General features: G+C 40.7%; 1 protein-coding gene across 1 annotated transcript in view; it reads right to left on the reverse strand.

The window, feature by feature from the left end:
* The window catches only part of PAX3 (paired box 3), a 100251-nt gene that overhangs the window by 12654 nt on the left and 63815 nt on the right, over nucleotides 1-23782 (reverse strand). The window contains exons 5-7 of the mRNA XM_006079638.3: nucleotides 19694-19899; nucleotides 9926-10091; nucleotides 8554-8768 (exon numbers count right to left, since the gene is read on the reverse strand). Coding sequence (XP_006079700.1) covers nucleotides 8554-8768; nucleotides 9926-10091; nucleotides 19694-19899 — 587 coding nt within the window. The remainder of the gene's footprint in view (nucleotides 1-8553; nucleotides 8769-9925; nucleotides 10092-19693; nucleotides 19900-23782) is intronic.

Consider the following 23782-nt stretch of genomic DNA (forward strand, 5'->3'; position numbering starts at 1 on the left):
GCCTAGAAGCATCACAAAAGGGTTGACATTGAACTAGAAATTTTCCCGTGGACTTGTACATATAGAGGGTCATTTCTTTTGAGGATTTTTACACTTCATCTTAGCCAAAAGGCTGAGAAGTGATACAGAGTGTTTCTTTAATCTGTAACTATCTAATTAGATTTTTTAATGCAAGCAGAGCAAAATCAGACGTCAGTATTTCATGGGGTGGGGGGGGGGGGAGAAGGTTATTTCTTTAAATAATGCCTGCACCCTTCATTAGTTTGGTGCTGAGGACTGCCTGCCCAGTCCTCTCACAGCTAAGAAATATTCCCTACAAGTAGGAACAACTCTTTGATTCTACAAAATGCACTGTTTCAAAGGGTCTCCCAAATTTATCATCTTTTCCACTGATCAGTGGAGACAATGCAATCACTAATCTCAGAAACTCGAGTTCACTGAACTCTAGCTAAATGTCAAGAGTAATTTTTAAATATTATACTACACATTGAAAAATATACACCTCTGATGGAACCCAGACTGTTTTGCAGAGACAGATTCTTTAAAAAAAAAAAAAAAGAAAAAACAACAAAAAATAGTACACAACTAATGACTGAATCCAGTCTTCTGCGTCTGCAGTACAAAGCACACATTCAGCCTCTAATTGAATAAATATGCAAGTATTCAGATTTCTGTAGATATTGCCATTTTGCGAATGCAGTAATAAATTAAAAGCTTTACGTTGCATTCCAACCACATATAAAGGGCTGATTCAGACCGTGGCCTCACACTAAAACCCAGCACGGCTTTCCTATGCTTTACTGATTACAAAGAAAAACTTTTGATTCTAGTAGCTTAATTATAGACCAAGCAATCACACTCAATTTTTTCTCCTCGATGGCTAACAGAATTCAAATGGGCCTAAAAACCATGGGGTTGTTACATTTGATTTGTTCAATGTACAAGAGAAAGTAGCTGATAGAATTTCTATTTAAATCAATATAATTCACACACACATACAAATTTAATTCAGCAAGAAAGGTTTTCTCGTGGCTCATTTCAGTGACATGAGTTAAGATTCAGTCATTGGAGGCTGCTGCTCCTTTCTTCTCTTATAAAGGGAGATTTTGGCCAAGGACTTATTTCTCTCACAATTCTTCAACTCTGTATAACTAACGCAAGAGGCTGTGGCTAGAACTGATATAAACCAGTGCTCTCCTCATACTCTTTAAGGGTAGCAACCACAGCCTTCGGAGAAAAACCAAAGGCACCATGTCAATTACAGCCTGCCTTGATTCAACAAATGGATTAGCAGCAATGTTTTCACCACCAAGCAGGACATCTTGAAAACCTAATATGGCAAAATGGAAACCTGCAAATGGTCAGCGGCTACTCTGGTGTAGCTGAAATGGGCTTATTGATGAGCATAAACATCCTTGAGCCTTCATAAACATGTAAGGCTTCCGCACCTCATGAATTGCTTTAGAAATGAAACAGAAAGAGGCTGAAGCTTCAGAGAGGTTGCCACTTTCTCTCTCCAGGCTTTGTTTGACACCCAACCAATCTCTTTAATCAAAAGCACTCTTTTCCGTCCACAGATGAATCTCTGGAAATTGTAAAAAAAAAAAAAAAAAAGAGAGAGAGAAAAGAAGTGCCTCTGTTGGGAAATGAGTTGGTCCAGGCCACCTGCTTGCCTGCTCCTTCATGATGATAAAGGTAAGTTGAGGGCAGAGGATCTGCAAACTTGTGTGTGAAATGGACAGAACAAATGGCCTGGCATCAAGTAGCTTCTGGATGTGTGCCCAAAATGTCCAGAAAAATAGCTCTCCTGAAACAGGGGCTGCCACGAGGGTAAGTCTTACTGCTTTCACATGCATCAACAGTACAAAAGAAGGTCAAGGAATTGCCATGCCACAATGAAAGGGATATTCTTTCTATAGGAAACAGAAGAGTATCCATCACAAGCATTCTTAAGGTTGGTACCCCATTCACATAACAAACTGGTCTGTAGTAAACCCTTACACCTTCGATGGACACAGATACCTCATCTTGCCTTGCAGCTAAGGAATTTGAGATAATTAGGAACACTGTGGTCCAAGAAATGACAAGCAAAATCAAAAGCAGTCTTAAGTTTGGTGTATACATATTAACACTTAAATGCATCTCCCTAATAAGTTTCAGGATTAACAAATGTTTGTCAAAAGAAACTGTGCTGAGCAATTGAAATCTGATTTGAAATGGAACCACGACAGTCTAATACATATATGCATGAAATGGAGAAGCTGCCTAACAGGCGTAGCTGACACCAAATATGCAATTTACATACATTACACACTAATAATCTCAATTTTAATATTATTCTTTAAAAGCAACTGGATGGGTGGTGAAGTTAAAGGGTTCCTTTTGTAAAATGTGAATAAGAACAAAAGTTGATCCTGGCGTCTTCTGCCATTAACCTCAATCTCGTTAGTATAAAGATCTATCTGCTCTTTCTTGGGTCTGTTTCAGAGACAGCATCTCATCCCCACAAAGCTGTGATGATTCAACCAGACTTAACAGAGGTATGGTCCATAAACTTGATGAGATCTGCAGACCTACTCTTTGTTCCTGAGGTGCTGAGTGGTGAGCAAACATTCAAGCATGTTGAAGCCTGGTACACAAATCTTTATGAGAATTTTTTTTCTTTCCTCAGTAGATTACCCATGAAATAGGACAGGTGTACTGGTTATTCAATTACATCTTACCCAAGACCTGGACAAAATTTGCAGTGAGGTCTGTGAGCGTAGATCTTACCGTGGGGATTTATTAATAACAGTTAAACGTTGTCTAAAACAAAACGTTTTTTGTAATTTAAGCCTATTTTCTTATTTTATCATTGGTTTCACTCATAAAACCAGAAACAAAAATCACTCCATCTGTTCTAAACATAAAATGTGTTCATAATAATCCAGATTTATACCAAATGTATTTTTAAGTATTGCTGAATTGAGAGAGTACTCAAAATTTATAGCCTCTGAGGTTGCAAAGAGGACTTCCTCTTTTTAAGGAAGAAAATGCTTAAAATGAACACAGCAAAGGCTCAGAAAGCTTCTTGGATATCAAATGGCTCCACAGGAAAAAAAAAATGTCAATGATATAAGAGTAAATGAATCAAAACCATATGGATCAAATTTTCCCTAAAATACACAGTTTGAAAAATTAAGGAGGAAAAGTGCTTGGCAAAATGTGTTTTAGGTTTTACCAAACCCAAAACATTTGAAGAATCATTTGCAATGGTTGATGAACTCTAAATGCAGCCAAGTTGGCCCATTTTTGCATACTACATAACAACAACAAAAAAAAGCTTCCTAGAAACCTGTAACCCACTGACATTGTATTTCACTCAAGAAATCATTAGAAGCTGTCACCAAAAACTGTGGAGTTTTGTAGGATTTGGGTCAGAGGGGGTTGAAATGATATAAGTTTGCTCATTTTATTGGCCTTGTTCTGGAGGTTTAGCTATGTGCGTTTTGGAGGTGGGGGAGCAGTCAGGGTAGTATTTCTTGCAAAGGAAAGTTAATTAGAAGAACATGGGCCAAATGTTAATTAGTCTCACTTCTCGAGCATCTGGTTGTATTTCCTTGGCTCCATATTCCAAGTCGGCGTTCCTTTTTCTCCACTGCACATGCAGGAAGATGCCGGGAACATACCAGCTGGGTTTGGAGGGAAAATACACGGTCTCTATTTCCCTGTTTTCTTTCTGTGGTGTCCCCATACCAAGAACACACAACTTTTCAAAAGAGGGTGCTACTGCAGGGTATAGTGAGTTGAACGGTTTTCTTAAGGGGTGTTTTGTCATTTGTTATAAAAGCCTCATCTTCTAGAATGGTTATGTAGAAATTCAGAGACAGCAGAAAATTTCAAGGAAATTATCCTATTCTCCTTCCACCCAACACTGAGAATCTCAAGATGTCTTAACAAATCCAGTTCTGGAGGGAGTGTGAAGCCCAGTCATTCATCTGTGAAGCCTTTCCAGTCTCCCTGCTGGAAAACCAAGTTGAATATCAGCGCTGGAGCCCATGGAAAACTTTCTACGACATCATGCCTCTTTGGCAAATTAAATGTGTAATTTGGTTTATTAAAGAACTAGTGAAACTGGAAGAGACTTCTCTGGCAGTCCAGTGGTAAAGAATCTGCTATCCAATGCAGGGAACATGGGTTTGATTACTGTTCAGGGAGCTAAGATCCTGCACCACGGGGCAACTAACACTGCAAGCCATAACCAGAGAAGCCTGCACGCCACAAGTGGAGAATCCCATGCACTGGAACTAGTGAAGCCCACACATGGCAACTGGGAAAGCCCATGTGCCGTAATGAAGACCCAGCACAGCCAAAAAAACCTGGAAGAGAGACAGACTTGGCTCTTACCTCTGCCAGTGACTCTGACTGTGTTGCCCTGGCCTCAGCTTTTCCATAAATAAAATGGATACAGTTATGGAGTCCCTCAGAACAAACTACACTTGCCAACAATTCAGTAATGCACAGACACTTAGGGGCAACTTGAGGAAGGATATGATCAATGTCTCTAAAAGTTTTCATGAGGATTCTGAGATTCAGAATGTCACACCTGTTTGTCAATCTGTTGCTACTCTCATCTGACCAACTGGACAGTGACCTTTTCCTCAGTCCCTGCTTCACACCCATCCCTCCGAAAGCTGAGAATTTCTCTGAGGAAAGCGCTAAGGGCATCTGAGAAACACCCTTTGACTCATGGCTCTGATGCCAAGCCTTAAAAGAATCTTTGTTTGAGGGAGCAGATAGATACGTTAGAGGCCTCAGAGGAAAATCAACTAAATCCCACACACAAACCGTAAGGAATAATTTGCTTACCATAATGGTGTCTATTAATTCCATTAACTAGAAAGCTGATTTTACAATAGTTCACGCACATTCTAATGCATGTCCAAGTCTGAAGGGCAAATGATACATCAATATCAATGCCACTAGGAAAAAAATCAAATAAGATGCACAAATAAAATGGCATCTACTAAAGAGATCTACAATGAACTGATCATAAGGACTCAAAAAACTTTAGATCAATTTCATTTAAATTAGTAGATAAGAAAAAACCTATGATGAAGTGCAAAGGCAGGGAAAAGGCAAGATGGAAGCTTACATATTTTATGATATAGTATATATATACTATCTCAATTATGTATGTATTTTTAAAGCATAACACCCATAAAGAGCTGGAAGGTAAAATGCAAAAATATTAGCAGTGGCTGCCTAGGGGAATTTTTTCCCTACTCCAGAGAAAGGAAATCTTAAAAAAAAAAAATTTTTCCCCATTTTCTACAATAACCAAAAAGTACTTTTTATTACTAGGGGAAGTTAAAAGATTGATAAGAAAAATGCATAAAGCAAAAAAGCATGTAAAGAGTGCATTAGAAAAGAGTGTTAATTAACCCAAATGCAAAAGTTTAGAAAACGAGCTTCTATAAAATGATTTTAAAATATGAATAAAGTCCCCACCTTTATTTTCTTTTTTTTTTAATCTGTTTTCTCTCCACCCAACTGGGTGCTGTAAGTAATGAGGTTCTAGACAAGGAGCCAGGAATTTTGTCTAGTCCCAGCTCTCTCACTATCAGCGATATGGCCACAAGTTCTCTGAGCCTCAGTTGATTTGTCGGCATATCAGACTTTCAGCCAGAGATAGGAAGTGCAAGAGTTGGAGAAGAGGAGAAATGGCAGTTGTAGGATTAGTTTCTTTAAGATTTTTTTTTTTTTGATGCGGACTATTTTTAGTGAATTTGTTACAATATTGCTTCTGTTTTGATTTTTTGGCCCTGAGGCATGTGGGATCTTAGCAGCCAGGGATTAAACTCCCACCTCCTGCACTGGAAGGCAAAGTCTTAACCATTGCACCACCAGGGAAGTTCCCTATATTTAATATTATATGATCCAATATATTAATAAGCACTTCCCTATAACAAGCAAAAAGACTTGGCCACCACCATTCTTTACCCTTTTCTTTAGATAACAGGTAAACTAGTTGTTAAATGTGGACTCTTTTCTTCAATTTTCTTTACAATATTTTTTAAACTTTTTTTTGGAGTATAATTGCATTACAATGTTGTGTTAGTTTCTGCTGTACAACAAAGTGAATTGGCTCTATGGATACACATATTCCCTCCCTCTTGGACCTCTGGCCACACCCTGTGTCAGGGCAGATCTAGTTCCCCGGCCAGGGATCAAACTCACACTCCCTAGCACTGGAAGGCAGAGTCTTAACCACTGGACTGCCAGGGAAATCCCTACGATATTTTTAATAAAGACAACCAAAAACAGTGGACACATCCCTCTTTGCTTAAATAGAGGCATTCCTGAGAAGTGGTCAGTCTCAAAGGCTATAGAAATCTAAGTCCTAATTCCCAATTCCCCTAATGCTCCCATTCCATCTATTTTGTAGATACGTCTGGCAAGATGTTGATGCACTCAGCTATTTTTCTCCAATTTTGCCTAAGGAAATAAGGAGGAACTTCATATTATTCATCTCTCTTCTAACTCACTAGAGATGCTACAGTAACTAACACAAGTGGTGGTTTGAGGAGGAAATATATGGTAGAAATGCAAAATATTCTGGATATCCACAATATAATAAGTAAGGAGCTAACATAATGTACAAGAGTAATGTAAAGAAACACAGGAAAAGTTGCCTGAGGAATTTTCCATTGCTTGATAATGGAATCATTCCTGCCCTACTTACTGCCAGCTCTAGAATCATAGCCAGTCTTCTTGAAATCAAGGACTAACAGTTTCAAAGTCCAGGGCTAGTACCTCCACTTAAATAACACAGTATAATACATGTGTTATAACATACAAGGGTAGACATCTATAATACAAGATACCTGCAGCCTCAGTGTCTTGAGAATACAGATTTGTGTCATTTTTATTGTACTCGACCACTGACAAATGCCAAGAGAATCCTGGGTCTCACCTTACAGAGTTAAGTTTACTTTTATGCAAACTCTCAACCGAATTGTGTTCATAAAAAACTTTTCTGTGGCCTCAAACTACTTACGTTTTAAACTGCAGAGACAACAACTACTTCTGATGTTACTTGTAAACTGTGGGAGAAGCCTCTATGCTCTAAGTGCAGGCCTTTAAACATGAATCTATTAATATAAGTCCATGATTTTCATGCAAACCACACACAAATGCCAGTACTTGGAAATTAAGTCTATTAAAGTCCTGTAGGAAGCACGTCCATTGTTTTCATGTTGCTATTTTGCAGCCAAGGTTTAAAGCCACCTCTTAGTTTTTATCCCAGGATGTGCTATAGGAATCTAAGAAACTTAATTACATTTACTGTTACAAAAAAGGATTTATGAACTTTTGCCTTTAGGCAGAAATGTTTATTTCATTGCCTTTGCTATTCATTCTTTTCAACTGCAACAGCTTTGAACTTTTCAGCTGCTCAGAGTTATCACCGTTGTGCAGAGCCCAGGAACTCCACTCCCAAGATGCAAACCACAAGTTGAAGAAAACGAAGAAGGCAAAGATATATGAGTCCTTATTTTGGCCACCCTTTGTGCCATTAAAATCTCATTTTCTGCCTATTAGAACGCCCTCTTGGTGCTTAGGCAGTGGTGATAGCCAGTGATTGGTGTGTAATTGAGTATAATTGTCTTTTCACTTTTCATTTGTGTCATTCTGAGCTTCTCTCTGTTTTTCCAACCACCGAGAGGAAAAAGGGGGTTAAGAAAAGATAAAGCTGTTAAAACTCTCACTCTCAGCCCTGAAGAGATTCTTGATTGCAATTATAGATTGCAACCCCTTCGTGACATTTCTCCAAATTTAGCGGGCAGCTCTCCTCGCCACCTGGGCCAAGTGCTCTCTAATAAAATCAAGTGATCTGTATTTAAACAACTGCTAATAATGTCAACCCCAGACAGATGCCACATGTAGGAAATTTAACCAACCCTCTGACATGCAATTATCAAGGCAATTTATTAATATAATCTCTCAAGAAAAGCTCATAGTCCAATGCAAATTAGAAAAACAATTACAACATTCAAATTCCTATATATTCCCAAGGAGCAGTAATTCTCCTAATTTTCGCATTTATAACTCATTTATCCCAGAGTTCTGCAGCCATCAGATGGGTCATTCTCCACACAACTTGTTAACCTTCTCTCTGAAAATTATAGAAAAGCTGTGGTGTTTTTTTATTAAGCATTCTTGCTCACAACCCTATCAGCTGACCAAATACCATTTTAAAAAATATGTGTGAACTTCTTACCCAAAACCCAGAACTACTACATGTGGAGAAGATGACACCTTGACAACTAAGTATAAACAGAAAATCTCCCTGATTATGATAAAAGTCGCTTGAATTTTAAGTCTAAGCTCTAACTTTTGATACAGCCCGTAAGAAGGGTGGAGAGAAAGGAAACCAGAAAACTGAAATCATGTGGCTTGTATAAAGAATACATTATGGTTTAAATTTGGCAATTCATTATACGACTGCCTCAGGGAATTGACTATTTGGTTCTGGTATACAGCAACTCGTCTGTCTGGAAACACGGGACTGACCTGAGGTGAAAGGCCATTGCCAATGGCGGGGTTCATGGGGTTGGAGGGCCCGGATGGAGGCACAAAGCTGTCTGTATAGCTGGAAAATCCATGCCTGGTGCTGGGGAGGCAGTAGGCAGAGCTGCTGTCCGGGTTGGAAGGAAGAGTGCTTTGGTGTACAGTGCTTGGAGGAAGCGGCTGAGGTCTGTGGACGGTGCTGCTGGGGTCTGACACGGCTGCAAGGAAGAAGGTTATCAGCCATAAATCTCCTTTGAAGGCTGGCAGAGAAGGTTCAGTGCAAAAGTTCGCAGTCACCAAGCCATCAGCATATCCACTGGTCAAATAAATGTAAATTTCATACTGTACTTCTTGATATGTAAGTATAAAACCACTCCTAACAAATAGAGCCACATCTCTTCTGCACATATGTACAAGTACATAGTTTATTTATATACTTCCAAGGAACACTTAACCAGAACAGAAATTCAGAAATCACCTTAACAGTGAGAACAAACCTATATTAGTACTGAATGTTACTAATCAACATAAAGATTAACCAGTGTAAGAATTGCATCTTAAATTTCTTTTTTTTTAATTTTTTTATTTTATTTTTCAACTTTACAATATTGTATTGGTTTTTAAATTTCTTATCAAATAAACTTCCAAAACACCTAAATATTACTGTGATAGTATAGTTTCAAATGCCCACAATGCTATCTTTTGTAATCCAAAATAATTTAGTCTTCCTATTTATCCCATTCACCTCTATGCACTAACATTTTGTTGCTGTTGCTAAGCTGTGTCTGACTCTTTGCAACCCTGTGGGCTGTAGCCTGCCAGGCTCCTTGGTCCATGGGATTTCCCAGGCAAGAATACCGGAGTGGGTTGCCACTTCCTTCTCCAGGGGATCTTCCTGACCCAGGGATTGAACCCACGTCTCCTGCGTGGCAGGCAGATTCTTTAGCACTGAGCCACCTGGGAAGCCCATGCTCTAACATAGAAGGACTCCATCAAAGTTTACCTACCCTCAATTCCTACCCCAGTGAGGAGCCATCAGAACTTCAGTTAATTGCAGACTGGAGTACAAACGTAGAGGTTTTAACAAAGGAAAAGCCAATTGCGTGCTTATTTTGGGAGATTGTTTTGGTTCATTGGTTTTGTTTTAAAATCCTGAAACAGTATTATATTACAACACAGTTTAGAGAGATTCAGACATGTCATAGAACAAACTATGTTTCTGAAAGGTGACAGGTACTTTCAGGACAACCCGATATAATGCAACAAACATACAGACAGCCACAGGGACATCACAGAAGATTTCACCGTATAAAGTAAGCAGCGGGGAACAAGACTGGGAATTACATTTTAACCCCTTGACTGCCTTCCTCCATACCTTGTGGAATAGCTGTGGGCTGGTAAGAGGTCTCTGACAGCTGGTACGTTGGCAGGGTCGGCATGGCTGTGGGAGGGAATCCCCCCGGAATGAGATGGTTGAAAGCCATCAGTTGATTGGCCCCAGCCTGCTTCCTCCATCTTGCACGGCGGTTGCTAAACCAGACCTATGGATTTAATTTAAAATTTGAGAAGTTCACTGATGAAATAATAGTACATTCTTAATGAATTTTTCATGCTAAAACAGATTAAAGGCCCCTTACTGACAGGGCAAACAGACACAAGAGTCCTCTGCCTTCTGGCTTGTATTGTCAGGGAAGAAAGGAGAGTTAGATGTCAGGGGTCAGTAGAGGGACTTCAAGGGCTTTTCAAGGTCTGTCAAGAGCCCCCACATGAACTCTGGGGTGACTTTGGGGAGGGATGGCTGAGCAGAGGTGCCATCACCATTGGCACCCTCCCACCATCATGTACTACAGCACTTGAGGGAGGAGCCAGGAGTCTCTATGGCCCCCTCCATGACATGTGTCCTAATTTGGCCTTGCCTACTGCACTAACCCTTGTATTTCATAGTCTTATCAATGTGTCTGTATTTGTATGGACATTATGTGCACAGCTCCTAGAGAGTCTTATAAATTGACCAGAAGGATAAGTGGAGCGATTTTTTACCCTCTCTTCCAAAATGTGAGACATAATACTGATCTTAATAGAAATAAATGTTGAAGAGGTACTTCAAAAAAGAAAGCATTTTATCTATGAAGATCCCTTACAAAATGAGTTTGTTTTATTATTTCTTTCCATAACAGCTGTAAGCACCTATCTTTTTATCAGAGGAAAAAAGAAGTAGATAAGATAGGATCCCTGAGCTCAAGGAGCTTACTGTCTTTTCTTCAAGGAATTCACAGAGTGGTCAAGGTCACCAAACTAACTGCTCACTAGAGGTAGAAGTTCCATGTTTGGAAATGCAGAGAATCAGGAAAACTTTAGATGAGAGACAGAATGTCAACTCATTTTAAGTTTGGATGTGACTTCAAAAAGCGGTCAGTCCAGATGGAAGAGATGATGCAAGAGACCAGCATGCTTGAGAAAAGATGACTTGATTTCCCCACAGAACAAAGTTAACACTTAAACAACTTAATTGTAAATTTTAAGTCACAAAATTTTTAAAAGAGTGGAGAGAGCAATGTCTCCCTCCCTCCTTTCTTAAACAAGAAAGCCCAGTTTAATAAATACTTTACCAAGGCATCTGCTTAAACTTTTGCTATTCACTCAAGCATCTGTATGAAAAGGAGTCTGGTCTTCTCTAGCCATGCTGCAAGATACTGGTAAGGAAAGCTGTTTGAACTTCCTCAGAACACTAACATTTAATACTCCTTAAGTATCCCACAGGAAAAGAAGCTAAGTCAATATTTTCTCAAGTTGATACATAATTGAATTAGAGTTTTACTTAACTTAATAAATTGCCACCTGGGATAATAGAACCAAGAACAGCATTCAATTTCGGTTCTGGATCAATTGTGTTTTCTCACTGGAAGTCTAAGTGTCTGTTACCATGACTCCTAGAGGCATCAGGGCAAAAAAACTGTTTTCAGGGAAGTGCTTGGAACAAGCTGGTTAGTCACACCTGGCTCAAGCGAAGGGCCCTCACACTTATCTTGACCAACCCATGTGCAGTGAATCTTCAGCTGCCTAGGCAGGGAGGAGAGTTGAATTTCCAAAAGTTATGATGTGACTTCACTCATTCAGACTTACTGTCACCAAACCTACTGGTGAGATTCATTATGAAGATCTCAGAAGCTTGCCCTTCTGACATTATCAGAGCGTGTCTCCAATCTCTCTGTGCCAACTTCCTGCTGTAACCTTTAGATAAGTAAACCAAATTTGATTTATCCAGTGGGTGGGCTCTGCCTGGTTACTCCATCAATCCCAACCTACTTTTGATTTATGTTCATGCTAACTCCTCCATAACCCAATTTTTAAAATCAAAAATGTCTTCATTCAGATAATAAATTCGAAGGAACATCATGACTTTCTACAAATCCCTTCAAAAGATTAAACCCAAAAGGCTAGGTGTACAAGGTTGTTTGGTTTTGTTTCATTTTTCCACAGTGATACAAGTAAACGCTGATGACATGGAATAAACCCACCAGGAGGTGGATTTATAAGTTCTTATATTTACCATACAGTATATATTATAACTACCGCAAAAGACGAGGAATAGTTGGAAAGCAAATCTTTACTGAAAAACAAACCTTTAACAGGAGGTCTAAGAGTTTCCCAAAGGAATGAATTTAAAAGTTGTTTAAATTCAGGCTAAATAAATCCAGAAGGCTATTTCTGAGAGAACCAGGGCTTCTTGAGGGCTGAGCTGCCTGTCTCTGGCCAGTTAGCCAGAGTTTTCTATCATCTTGCCCCTGGCAGCCTCCGCATCTCCAAGAAGCAGCTGAAACTGCCAGAAGCAGCACTGAAGTTGCAAAATACACTGAAGCTGCAAACTGGGAAATGGTCCTTGCCTTCTTTAGGCTTTGAAACTCATAAAACACACATCTATTTTTAATAGGAAAAAGGCGCCCTTGAAATCACCTTCATTTTAAGTACCCAAGCCAAGCACAATGATTCTAGGGTGCTGTTATTACCCCATCTGTAACTGAAAGACATTCCCCTGGCACTCAGAAGTCCTACCTAACTCTTCCAATATTCTATCACCTAATTCCTAACAGACAATCAAAGAATAATCTACTGAATGACACATGTAAGTGCATAAGACTGAATAAAATCACTTAAAATGGGTGGAAAGTGAAAGTGCGAGTCGCTCAGTCATGTTTGACTCTTTGCAACCCCATGGACTATAGATCACCAGGGTGCTCTGTCCATGGAATTCTCCAGGCAAGAATACTGGAGTGGGTTGCCATTCCCTTTTCCAGGGGATCATCCCAACCCTGGGATCGAATCTAGGTCTCTGACATTGCAGGGAGATTCTTTACCACCTAAGCCACCAGGTAAGTCCCCAAATCGATAGAAGGTATTTATGATTTGGTTTTTACAGTGTTTAGAAACTTTTCTTTGTTTTGAAAAGAGTAACAATAGCAACAATCTGGCCTTTGAGGTTCTAGAGGAGAATATGAGTATTTCACCAATTTCTTAGCCAGTAGGGCAGAGAGAACAAGTTTACAAAGTCAGCTTGTAGTTGGTGTTGTTCAGTCAGTAAGTCCTGTCTGACTTTTTGTGACCCCATGGACTATAGCCTGCCAGGCTCCTCTGTCCTTCACTATCTCCCAGGGTTTGCGCAAATTTATGTCCATTGAGTTGGTGATGCTAACAATCTCATCCTCTGCTGCCCTCTTCTCCTTTTGCCTTCAGTCTTTTCCATCTCAGAGTCTGCTACCTTCCTGTTAAATGTCACTTTACAATCTCTAATTCAGTGTGATTTCACTCTCCCCAGCATTACCTGGCCTTCCAATCACATTTCGCATAGTAAGGAAGTAGGGCAGGAGGCACATATCAGTGGATAACTACTATCAGACACAGTTGTTTATAATTGCCTGTGCAATATCACACAACATCAGAACCTTCCCTTGCAGCAAGTTTTTATTTCGTTTGATGAACTGCAGCCTGGTTCAATTTCACCTGCTCCCTAAATCTTTCCCTGCTTGTATATCTCTCTTCATGCTTTTGGAAATGATCTTCAGGTCCATTCTGGAGTAACATAACATTCGATGATTTTCTGAAGCAAAATTGAAATTGATCGAAAGATCCCTATTATATCACAATAACTAAGGGGAAAAGATAATCACAAAAGAACAGGTTTTTATAAATTTTCCTCTTCCTGAATAAAATAAGTGACCAATTTGGTCTTAGCAATAAAAGCTGGACAAAAACTCAGTATTTTAAAAAATACAGTCACACTTTACTTTCACATGGGAGCGATGCAGGCAAGAGTTGAATCCCAGCTTTTCCTGTCTCTCACTACCTCTGTAACCTTGAAAAATTTGCTTAACATCTGTGGGCCTCTGTTTTCTCATCTACTAAATGGGAGAAATAAAAAACTCCTTCACAGGATTAAATGAGACAACATAATTAAATGAGACAATACAAACAAAGCTTATAAAAGAATACTGTAAAAAAAAAAGTGTGTGCAGTAAATGTTAGTTATTAAGTAAAAATGTCACATTGAGAAATCCAAGAATTAAAGCCTTTGTTTTCTGAGTTCTGTCTATAGCCAAAGCCTTTCATGCCCCTGAGCAAGCAGGAAAGTGCCCAAATAACACCTCAAATAATTGAAAGCCAGTCTGGCTTGAACGGAGGCTTAGGTCCAAATTGTTTCCAAGTTTCATGGATTAGTGCTAATTGTCCCATGGTGTAAACCTAATTTTGCTCTCAATAAATTACTGGTTCACATTTTTGGTGTGGTCCTCAAAAGCAATCTAACCTACATTATTCCAGATGGGTTATTTCAAATACAGTTTGAAAAATGGGAAGAGAGTGTAATCGTTAACCCTTAGAATTTACAACAAGATTACAAAATGTTTCATTAACTACCAGAGCTGATAGTAAAGTGTCAATTACAGTACTTTCCAAGTAGGTAAATTCAGGACAATCTGCTTGTTCCCTGGAACTTCTTATTCACTCCACTCGCCCAGCCCTCCTACCACGGCTGCTACCCAGCCTTGACCACCGTGTAGAGGGGAGAGGACGGGCCCGGCTGACAAGAAGAAATGCCATGCTGCCGTGAATATCACACATGAGGGCATACACAACTTTATACATCACAAGAGCAAACTGTGGCAGAGAATGGCAGGATGACCATATTTTTGCTTCATTATGGAGTTCAGGGCCAAATATTTCATACCTATCTTAACTTCTGAACTACAAAGATCTATTAGATGGTTTTAAACCATCATTGGGCTTCCATGAGAATGCCAAATTATCAATGTTAGAAGGGTCCTGAGAGATCATGCATCTTAGGGGCTTTTAATTAATGAAATGATCAAGGGGTGGTGATTTGTAAGAATATGAGGAAAGCTAGTGGCCCTCTCCCTACCTCACACTTGTGTGCACACACACACAGGCAAAAGCAGAACATCTGTGTACAAATGTCAAGTTTCCCAGGTCTCCTGAAATCCATTCATGATTATCCTAGTCATTCATGGACCTAGCCTAAGGCCATCTGATCTAAATCCCATATTTTAAAAATAAAATTAGAAAAAATGAAGCCCAGTAGGATTAGAGCAAAATTAAGTGACTTGCTTGACAAAACCCTTTGGGTAAAGCTGAGACCAAAACCCACCTCTTCTGACTCCTAGTTAAATCCTTTTTTTCACAAGCAGCTTCCTTTCCTGTCTTCCATTACCTGGGTGGCAAGAATACTTGCCTGCTTCATAGAGTTCTTGGATGGAATATTTACTAAAACGTTTACACATCATAAGTGTTTGCAAGTCATTCCTTACAAAATTGTAGTTTTTGCCATTATTTGCACAACAACAGCTACCAGGGAGGTGAATTAAGCGAATTAGGTCTTTACTGTACAGTAATTCTTATATTGTGTACTCAGATTCAGCCCTGATAAATATAATATAGTTATTGTCCAAACAAATTTTTTCAAATACTGATAAAGGTCTACGTTATTAAAGCTTTAATTTCATCTTTATCCACAAGAGCTTAGAAATTTTCTTCCATGGAGGGAGGGGAATGTAGACACATTTGGGTTTGTTTTTTTTTTTTTTTTTTTTGTTTGCTGTTGGGTTTTCCCAGGTGCCCCAAATTAAACTAACACACTCTCTGGCTATCACTCAAACTGAACTGACGCTGCTACTGCTTTCCCAGATCCTTCTAAAAACTAAAGGATTTTGTTCTGGCATTTTAATCAGTGATTAACTACTCCCTTCTTTTTCCTGCTGGGTTAAGTAAAAGATCCATATGCCGGGTGTTGTAGGGAATTTGTTAGGCTGTAGATCATAGCTGTGGTGCAAGACATGATGCGTCTCAAGGGAACTAATGAAGCCATAAGGAATGTAAAGAGTCACCGGGTTAAAGCCACATTAGGACAGCTGTTAGGTTAATGAGGGCCCTGCTTTGGAGAGGAGGTCACTGTACAGAAAAATATGAACCACTCTTTATTGGTTTGATCCCTTGTCCTCTGGAAGTTAATGGGCCATTCTTACTCTCCTCCACATTTCCTGAACCAGATGCGAGTGCCCGGTGCTGTACAAGCTGCACGTGGTTGGGATGAATTCTGTCTCCACGTACTTGTCTTTGGCGAATGCAGCGAGGAGGCAGAGGAGCAGGGAGCACTCTTCTCAGTTTTCCATCACGCTCTCTGTTTGATTTCTTTAAATCCAGTGTTTATTTTTTGACTCTGAGTTCAGAACTGATCTCCAGTCTGTCTTAAGGGCAGACCCAGTATGTGGGCTTGGCCAGCCTGGGGGGATAGGGACCAGACCCTGGGATATAGAGGGCACGCAATAAAGGTTTGTCGAAAGAAAGGAAGAACAAATGGACCTCAACTTCACATTTAAACTAGGTGATCACAGAACTATAATAAAAGCAGACAGATTTGATGTAAATCATACGGAAGAGCCTGGTAGGCTGCAGTCCATGGGGTCGTGAAGAGTCGGACACGACTGAGCGACTTCACTTTCACTTTTCACTTTCATGCATTGGAGAAGGAAATGGCAACCCACTCCAGTGTTCTTGCCTGGAGAATCCCAGGGATGGGGGAGCCTGGTGGGCTGCCGTCTATGGGGTTGCACAGAGTTGGACACGACTGAAGTGACTTAGCAGCAGCAGCAGCAGCAGCATTGTTATATAATTATAATATGTACACTGTATATGTTACTATAAATAATATGATATGATATCATACATTATATATGCTATATAAATATGATATATGAGTATATGTTACTATAAATAATATGTGATATATATATATACACATCATGATTTGTGGTTGAAAAAGTGTTAGTCATTCAGTCATATATGACTCTTTGAGACACCATGGACTGTAATCTGCCAGGCTTCTCTGTCCGTGGGATTCTCCAGGCAGGAGACTGGAGTGGGTTACCTACCATTCCTTTCTCCAGGGGATCTTCCCAACCCAGGAATTGAACTCAGGTCTCCTGTATAGCAGGCAGATTCTTTACCATCTGAGCCACCAAAGAAGCCCAGCTTGTGGTTAGAAGTGGTCATTTCTGGGAAAGAGCACTATATCCCAATGTACTAAATACAGGGATTGAATAGGTCCAGCTGCAAAACATTTGTGCTATAAATCCCAGCATATCTGGGACTCTTCGCTGCATGTACCTCCAGCTCACACAATCAGATGCCTACATTCCACCTTCCACAGCAGTTCTCTCCTTTCCATTCCCACTGCCGCTGACCTATTTCATGCCCACCACCTTCAATGCCCTTTGCGTCAAGTTTAGCTGCCTTGCCTGAAACCCAAGCTCGCCACAAAATGTATGTAAGCACTCAAAATTTCACTATTGTTTATGCACCACCCCTACAGTCCACAGAGTGCCTGGTACATAACAAGGATCCCTGAAGTGGTGAGTGAATAACAAGAATTGACACACCTCTCTATATGCTATGTCTGATAGAATCATGTTCTGCCCAGAATGATAACTGAAGTTAAGAATGCACATTTCCTAAGTACCAAAAAATAAACACTAAGAAAAGACCCTGATGCTGGGAAAAATTGAAGGCAAGAAGAAAAGGAGGTGACAGAGGATGAGATGGTTGGATGGCATCTCTGATTCAATGAACATGAATCTGAGCAAACTCCAGGAGCTAGTGAAGAACTGGCATGCTGTAGTTCATGGGGTTGCAAAGAGTCAGACAAGACTTAGTGACTGAACAAAAACAGCAAGAATACAAAGAAAGCAAACAGATTTCCAATCAGCTTCCTTCCTGCCACCCTACCACTCCCTCTATTTAACCAAACTGAACTGTTCACTGTTTCCTCAACATGACTAGAGAGAAAATGAAAGTTCATCTGACATGTAGCTCATGTGCGTCCAGCCCTCTGTGCTTCTGCTCATTATTCTGTTACTAAAATGCTCTCCCACCTACCCTGCCCCTTGAATATCTATCTAGACCCAGAAGTCCATCTGATCCCTCCCTTCTTCATGAGCCCCGCTTTTTTACCCCAACAAGATCTCACACCTTTCCTCCTCTCAGCTCTCACTGCACTTCATCTCTCTCTAATACACTTATCATATCAGCTTTGCTCTCAAATTATTTGTGTGTTTACTTTATTACCCCATTAAACACTAGTTCTTTGAGAAATTTGTCTTCATTCATCTTGGTGTTCCTTGACTTTCCTAGCACTGTGATGATCAGATAGAAAGTCAAGCTGAGAAAAGCAATCTGACTTGGCTCTGCAGACTATAAGAGGCTATTCCAGAACAATCTGTGATGGGAGAGATAGCTAGAAGCATAGGGGAAGGTGTCAATCAATCTAGAGACCACATCAACTGCCTACTTCGCTGCTGAGTCCTCAGTCTCACTCTGACTATGAAAGTCAAGTATCTGGGAATAACATGACATTTCTGGATCAGGTGACTTCAACTCCTGGGCCAGTAAAGAATTCCAGGATACCTTGAGGCACTTGTAATCTTTCCATCAGTGCTTTTCTACGTTGGGGAGACTGTTCATCATTCATAATGAAACATTATTCAATCACCCAATAGAAACAAATTATACCCAGGTAGCCTTTCTCCAGGGTTCAGAACACTTCTAAGTTGAAAAGGTAATTTTACATGTTCTTAAAATAATACAGTTACTTGAAAAGCTTCTGGACTTAAAGAAAGGGATTTTACCTTATACAACTTTGCACTTCATCATGACTGAATGGCTACAGAGAGGAAATATATGGAATCCAATTACCGTGATCACTTACTAGCTACATGACTTTGGGTAGTTACTTAAATTCTCTGAGTCTCAGTATCCTCATCTATAAATTGGAGACATTAATAGTAACAACCTAGGTTTTAATGATAAGTAAATGAGTTAATCCATATAAAGCATTTAGAATAGTGCCTGGCACACAACAACATCTCAAAACTTCGTTGTCATCCCTGTACCACCCCCAAAATCTATGCATTCCCTGGTACATAACAAGGATCCCTGAAATGATGCGTGAGTAACACGAGTTGACATTCTTCTCTGTGTTACATTTGATACAATTATTAACACATTCTCCTGGTAATGACAACCAAAGTCTAAAATAAGAACGTACATTTTCACAAATACAAAATATACTAATAGAAATAAAGCTAATTAAATAGATCACAGTTTTAAATCAATACATATAAAATACTCGTATCAAACAATGTGACAGAAAAGCCAAATATAGCCATCATATCAATAATTGGACTTACCGAACTATTAAGAGGAAAAAGAACCTTTTCTGACTTACTGGTTAGCATAGTAAAATGTTGCTGTATCCCACAGACATACCTTGACGAAGGGGGCAGGGGCCGGGGAGGGGGCAGAGGCGGGGTGGGGGGTGAGGAGCAGGGGCCGGAGGTAGTTGGACCACACAAGTGCAAATAAAAAGAAAAAAGACATCATGATATTGTTATCATGACAAGGCAAAATGTAAAGGAAAGAAATCAGAAAGGGAGAACTTTATAATGTGAGAGGCTACCATTCACAATGAAGGACCATTCCTAGCATAGTTACTTTCTTGGTTTGAAATACACCTTAGAGAAGAAGATGCTCTTGTTCCCTTTCTGGGTTTACGCAGGACAGGATGTTGGGATGTTGGTACCTGTACTCGGGCCTCCGTAAGCTTTGCCCTCTGGGCCAGTTCCTCCCTGGTGTAAATATCAGGATAGTGGGTTCTCTCAAAAGCCCGCTCCAGTTCTTCAAGCTGTTCTGCTGTGAAGGTGGTGCGGCTCCGGCGCTGTTTCCTCTTGAGGGGTAAGTCTGGTTCAGAGTCGATGTCAGAGCCTTCATCTGATTGGGGAGCCGAGGCTAAAAAGCACAGGAGAAAAGAAGTGATCTAATGTGTGTCAACAAACAAGTTGGTGGCATTTCCTGCTAGCCTCATGGTTAGGATTCTGGACTGTCACTGCCAGGGCCCAGGTTTGATCCCTGGTCAGGCAACTGAGATCTTGAAAGCCGCTTGCTGGGGCCAAAACATGGGGGGAAAAAAGTCTGACCAAGATAGAATGACTCAAATCCTAGTGTAAAGTACACTGCCGAAGTCCTCCCATGGACACCAAGCCCCTCCTTGCAAGAGTACATTAAAAAGTATTTAATCTCTTCCCCAACCCCATCTCCAGGCTCCCCCAGGCAGAAATAATTGCTCTCTGCATCTGTCATTCTAAGTGCATTACAAGCTCTTAAAAAGCAAGGACAGGCCTTCTCTATTTTTTCTGGCCCTCACCCTTAGCATTTAATGGATACTTGGTTCTTGTCCAATATGAATCACATTTAAGTTGGTTCCTGATAAATTTTCACCAGCTTTTAGACCAGGAGAAAATTTGTTAAAGAGTGATTTTTAAAAATAAATATTCCAAAACTGACTTTGTATCTAAAAAGGCAATAACAGTAAACTATCACAGGAATACTATAAATCTGTGGACTGTACCACTCTTATAGACATTGTACAGGAGATAGGAATCAAGACCATCCCCAAGAAAAAGAAATACAAAAAAGAAAAAAGGCTGTCTGAGGAGGCCTTACAAATAGCTGTGAAAAGAAGGGAATCGAAAATCAAAGGGGAAAAGGAAAGATATATCCATTTGAATGCAGAGTTCCAAAGAATAGCAATGAGAGATAAGAAAGCCTTCCTCAGCGATCAATGCAAAGAAATAGAGGAAAACAACAGAATGGGAAAGACTAGAGATCTCTTCAAGAAAATTAGAGATACCAAGGGAACATTTCATGCAAAGATGAGCTCGATAAAGGACAGAATTGATAGGGACCTAACATAAGCAGAAGATAATAAGAAGAGGTGGCAAGAATACACAGAAGAACTGTACAAAAAAGACGTTCATGACCCAGATAATCATGATGGTGTGATCACTCACCTAAAGCCAGACATCCTGGAATGAAGTCAAGTGGGCCTTAGAAAGCATCACTATGAACAAAGCTAGTGGAGGTGATGGAATTCCAGTGGAGCTCTTTCAAATCCTGAAAGATGATGCTGTTAAAGTGTTGCACTCAATATGCCAGCAAATTTGGAAAACTCAGCAGTGGCCACAGGACTGGAAAAGGTCAGTTTTCATTCCAATCCCAAAGAAAGACAATGCCAAAGAATGCTCAAACTACCAACAATTGCACTCATCTCACACGCTAGTAAAGTAATGCTCAAAATTCTCCAAGCCAGGCTTCAACAATATGTGAACCGTGAACTTCCAGATGTTTGAGCTGGTTTTAGAAAAGGCAGAGGAACCAGAGATCAAATTGCCAACATCCTCTGGATCATCGAAAAAGCAAGAGAGTTCCAGAAAAACATCTATTTCTGCTTTATTGACTATGCCAAAGCCTTTGACTGTGTGGATCACAATAAACTGTGGAAAATTCTGAAAGAGATGGGAATACCAGACCACCTGACCTGCCTCCTGAGAAATCTGTATGCAGGTCACGAAGCAACAGTTAGGACTTGACATGGAACAACAGACTGGTTCCAAATAGGAAAAGGAGTACGTCAAGGCTGTATACTGTCACCCTGCTTATTTAACTTATATGCAGAGTACATCATGAGAAACGCTGGGCTGGAAGAAGCACATGCTGGAATCAAGATTGCCGGGAGAAATCTCAATAACCTCAGATATGCAGATGACACCACTCTTATGGCAGAAAGTGAAGAGGAAGTAAAAAGCCTGTTGATGAAAGTGAAAGTGGAGAGTGAAAAAGTTGGCTTAAAGCTCAACATTCAGAAAACGAAGATCATGGCATCTGGTCCCATCACTTCATGGGAAATAGATGGGGAAACAGTGTAAACAGTAGCTGACTTTATTTTTCTGGGCTCCAAAATCACCACAGATGGTGACTGCAGCCATGAATTAAAAGATGCTTACTCCTTGGAAGGAAAGTTATGACCAACCTAGATCAGATGAGATCAGATCAGATCAGTCTCTCAGTCGTGTCCGACTCTTTGTGACCCCATGAATCGCAGCACGCCAGGCCTCCCTGTCCATCACCAACTCCCGGAGTTCACTGAGACTCACGTCCATCGAGTCAGTGATGCCATCCAGCCATCTCATCCTCTGTTGTCCCCTTCTCCTCTTGCCCTCAATCCCTCCAAGCATCAGAGTCTTTTCCAATGAGTCAACTCTTTGCATGAGGTGGCCAAAGCATATTCAAAAGCAGAGACATTACTTTGCCAACAAAGGTCTGTCTAGTCCTTTGGATGTGAGAGTTGGACTATAAAGAAAGCTGAGTGCCAAAGAATTGATGCTTTTGAACTGTGGTATTGGAGAAGACTCTTGAGAGTCCCTCGGACTACAAGGAGATCCAACCAGTCCATCCTAAAGGAAATCAGTCCTGGGTGTTCATTGGAAGGACTGATGCTGAAGTTGAAACTCCAATACTTTGGCCACCTCATATGAAGAGCTGACTCATTGGAAAAGACCCTGATGCTGGGAGGGATTGGGGGCAGGAGGAGAAGGGGACGCCAGAGGATGAGATGGCTGGGTGGCATCACCGACTCGATGGACATGGGTTTGGGTGGACTCCGGGAGTTGGTGATGGACAGGGAGGCCTGGCGTGCTGCAGTTCATGGGGTCGCAACGAGTCGGACATGACTGAGCAACTGAACTGAACTGAACTGAACTGACTGCTCCTTATAAGAAAAACCATGTTAAATTTACTATCTCATTACCAGGTATTAGGAAATGCTTTAAGGGGAGTTTAGATATTGTTAATGTAAGTCTCAAGAACAGAAGCAGCATAGTCTAGTGAATTGTTTCTAAACAGAGATTCAGAGTCTGGATCTCTGCTGAATGGACAGGCAGCTGCTCAGAACAGCTGCCTAATTTGAGGTATAAACTAACAGTAAAGAATCTGCCTGTAGCGCAGAAGATGGGTTCTATCCCTGGGTCAGGATACCCAGTCCAGTATTCTTGCCTGGAGAACCCCATGGACAGAGGAGCCTGGCAGCCTATACAGCCCATGGGGTCGCAAAAAGTCAGATATGACTGAGAGACTTAGTGGACAAACCAGTAAACAATCCACCAGCCAAGTTAAAAAATTAAAATAAAAAAAAATAGAGTGATACCAGTACTCTAACTTGAGGAACGCAGTGCAAAAATGAAAATGCAGGACCCTATGTTCAAAAGTTCATCATGAATTTCAAGATGGCAACAACAGAGCATAAAAGTAATCACAGGGCCCCTGTCTGCACAGGGGGCCCTGGGTGACTGAATAGGTCACATGGCCCTGAAGACAGCCTTGCTGCAGCCCCCTCCACCAAAGCTTGAATTTGCCTGTGTATGAGCACAATCAGGGAAGACCTCCAAACTGAGTATGCAGGTGCCTATGAAAGAGGAGCAGGAGCTGGGAAATTAAGTAGAAATCTGTGTTCGTGATGCAATTTGGTGTGTGTGACATAACAGTAACCGAGCACCTGTTGGCCAACAGCAGGTTCTGCAGTTTGAGGACGCATCACACAAGGGTTCTCAGTAGGAGAGCAGTCCTCTCTCAGAGTCCTGGACCTCAGGGCAGTGGCAGAGGCTGTCAGGGGGCTGTCAGACCATAAACTCTGAGCACAGTGCAGGAGTTGGAGCCACCATGCTCCTGAACATATCCAAATGCACTCAGAAAACTCCCCAAACAACTGGGGGATCCTCTGGGGAAAGGGCCTATGTATGCTGCCAGCCAGAAAATTGTAGATTACTAATGGGCTTCC

Source organism: Bubalus bubalis, chromosome 2, assembly GCF_019923935.1.
Source record: "Bubalus bubalis isolate 160015118507 breed Murrah chromosome 2, NDDB_SH_1, whole genome shotgun sequence".
NCBI classification, from domain to species: Eukaryota; Metazoa; Chordata; class Mammalia; order Artiodactyla; family Bovidae; genus Bubalus; species Bubalus bubalis.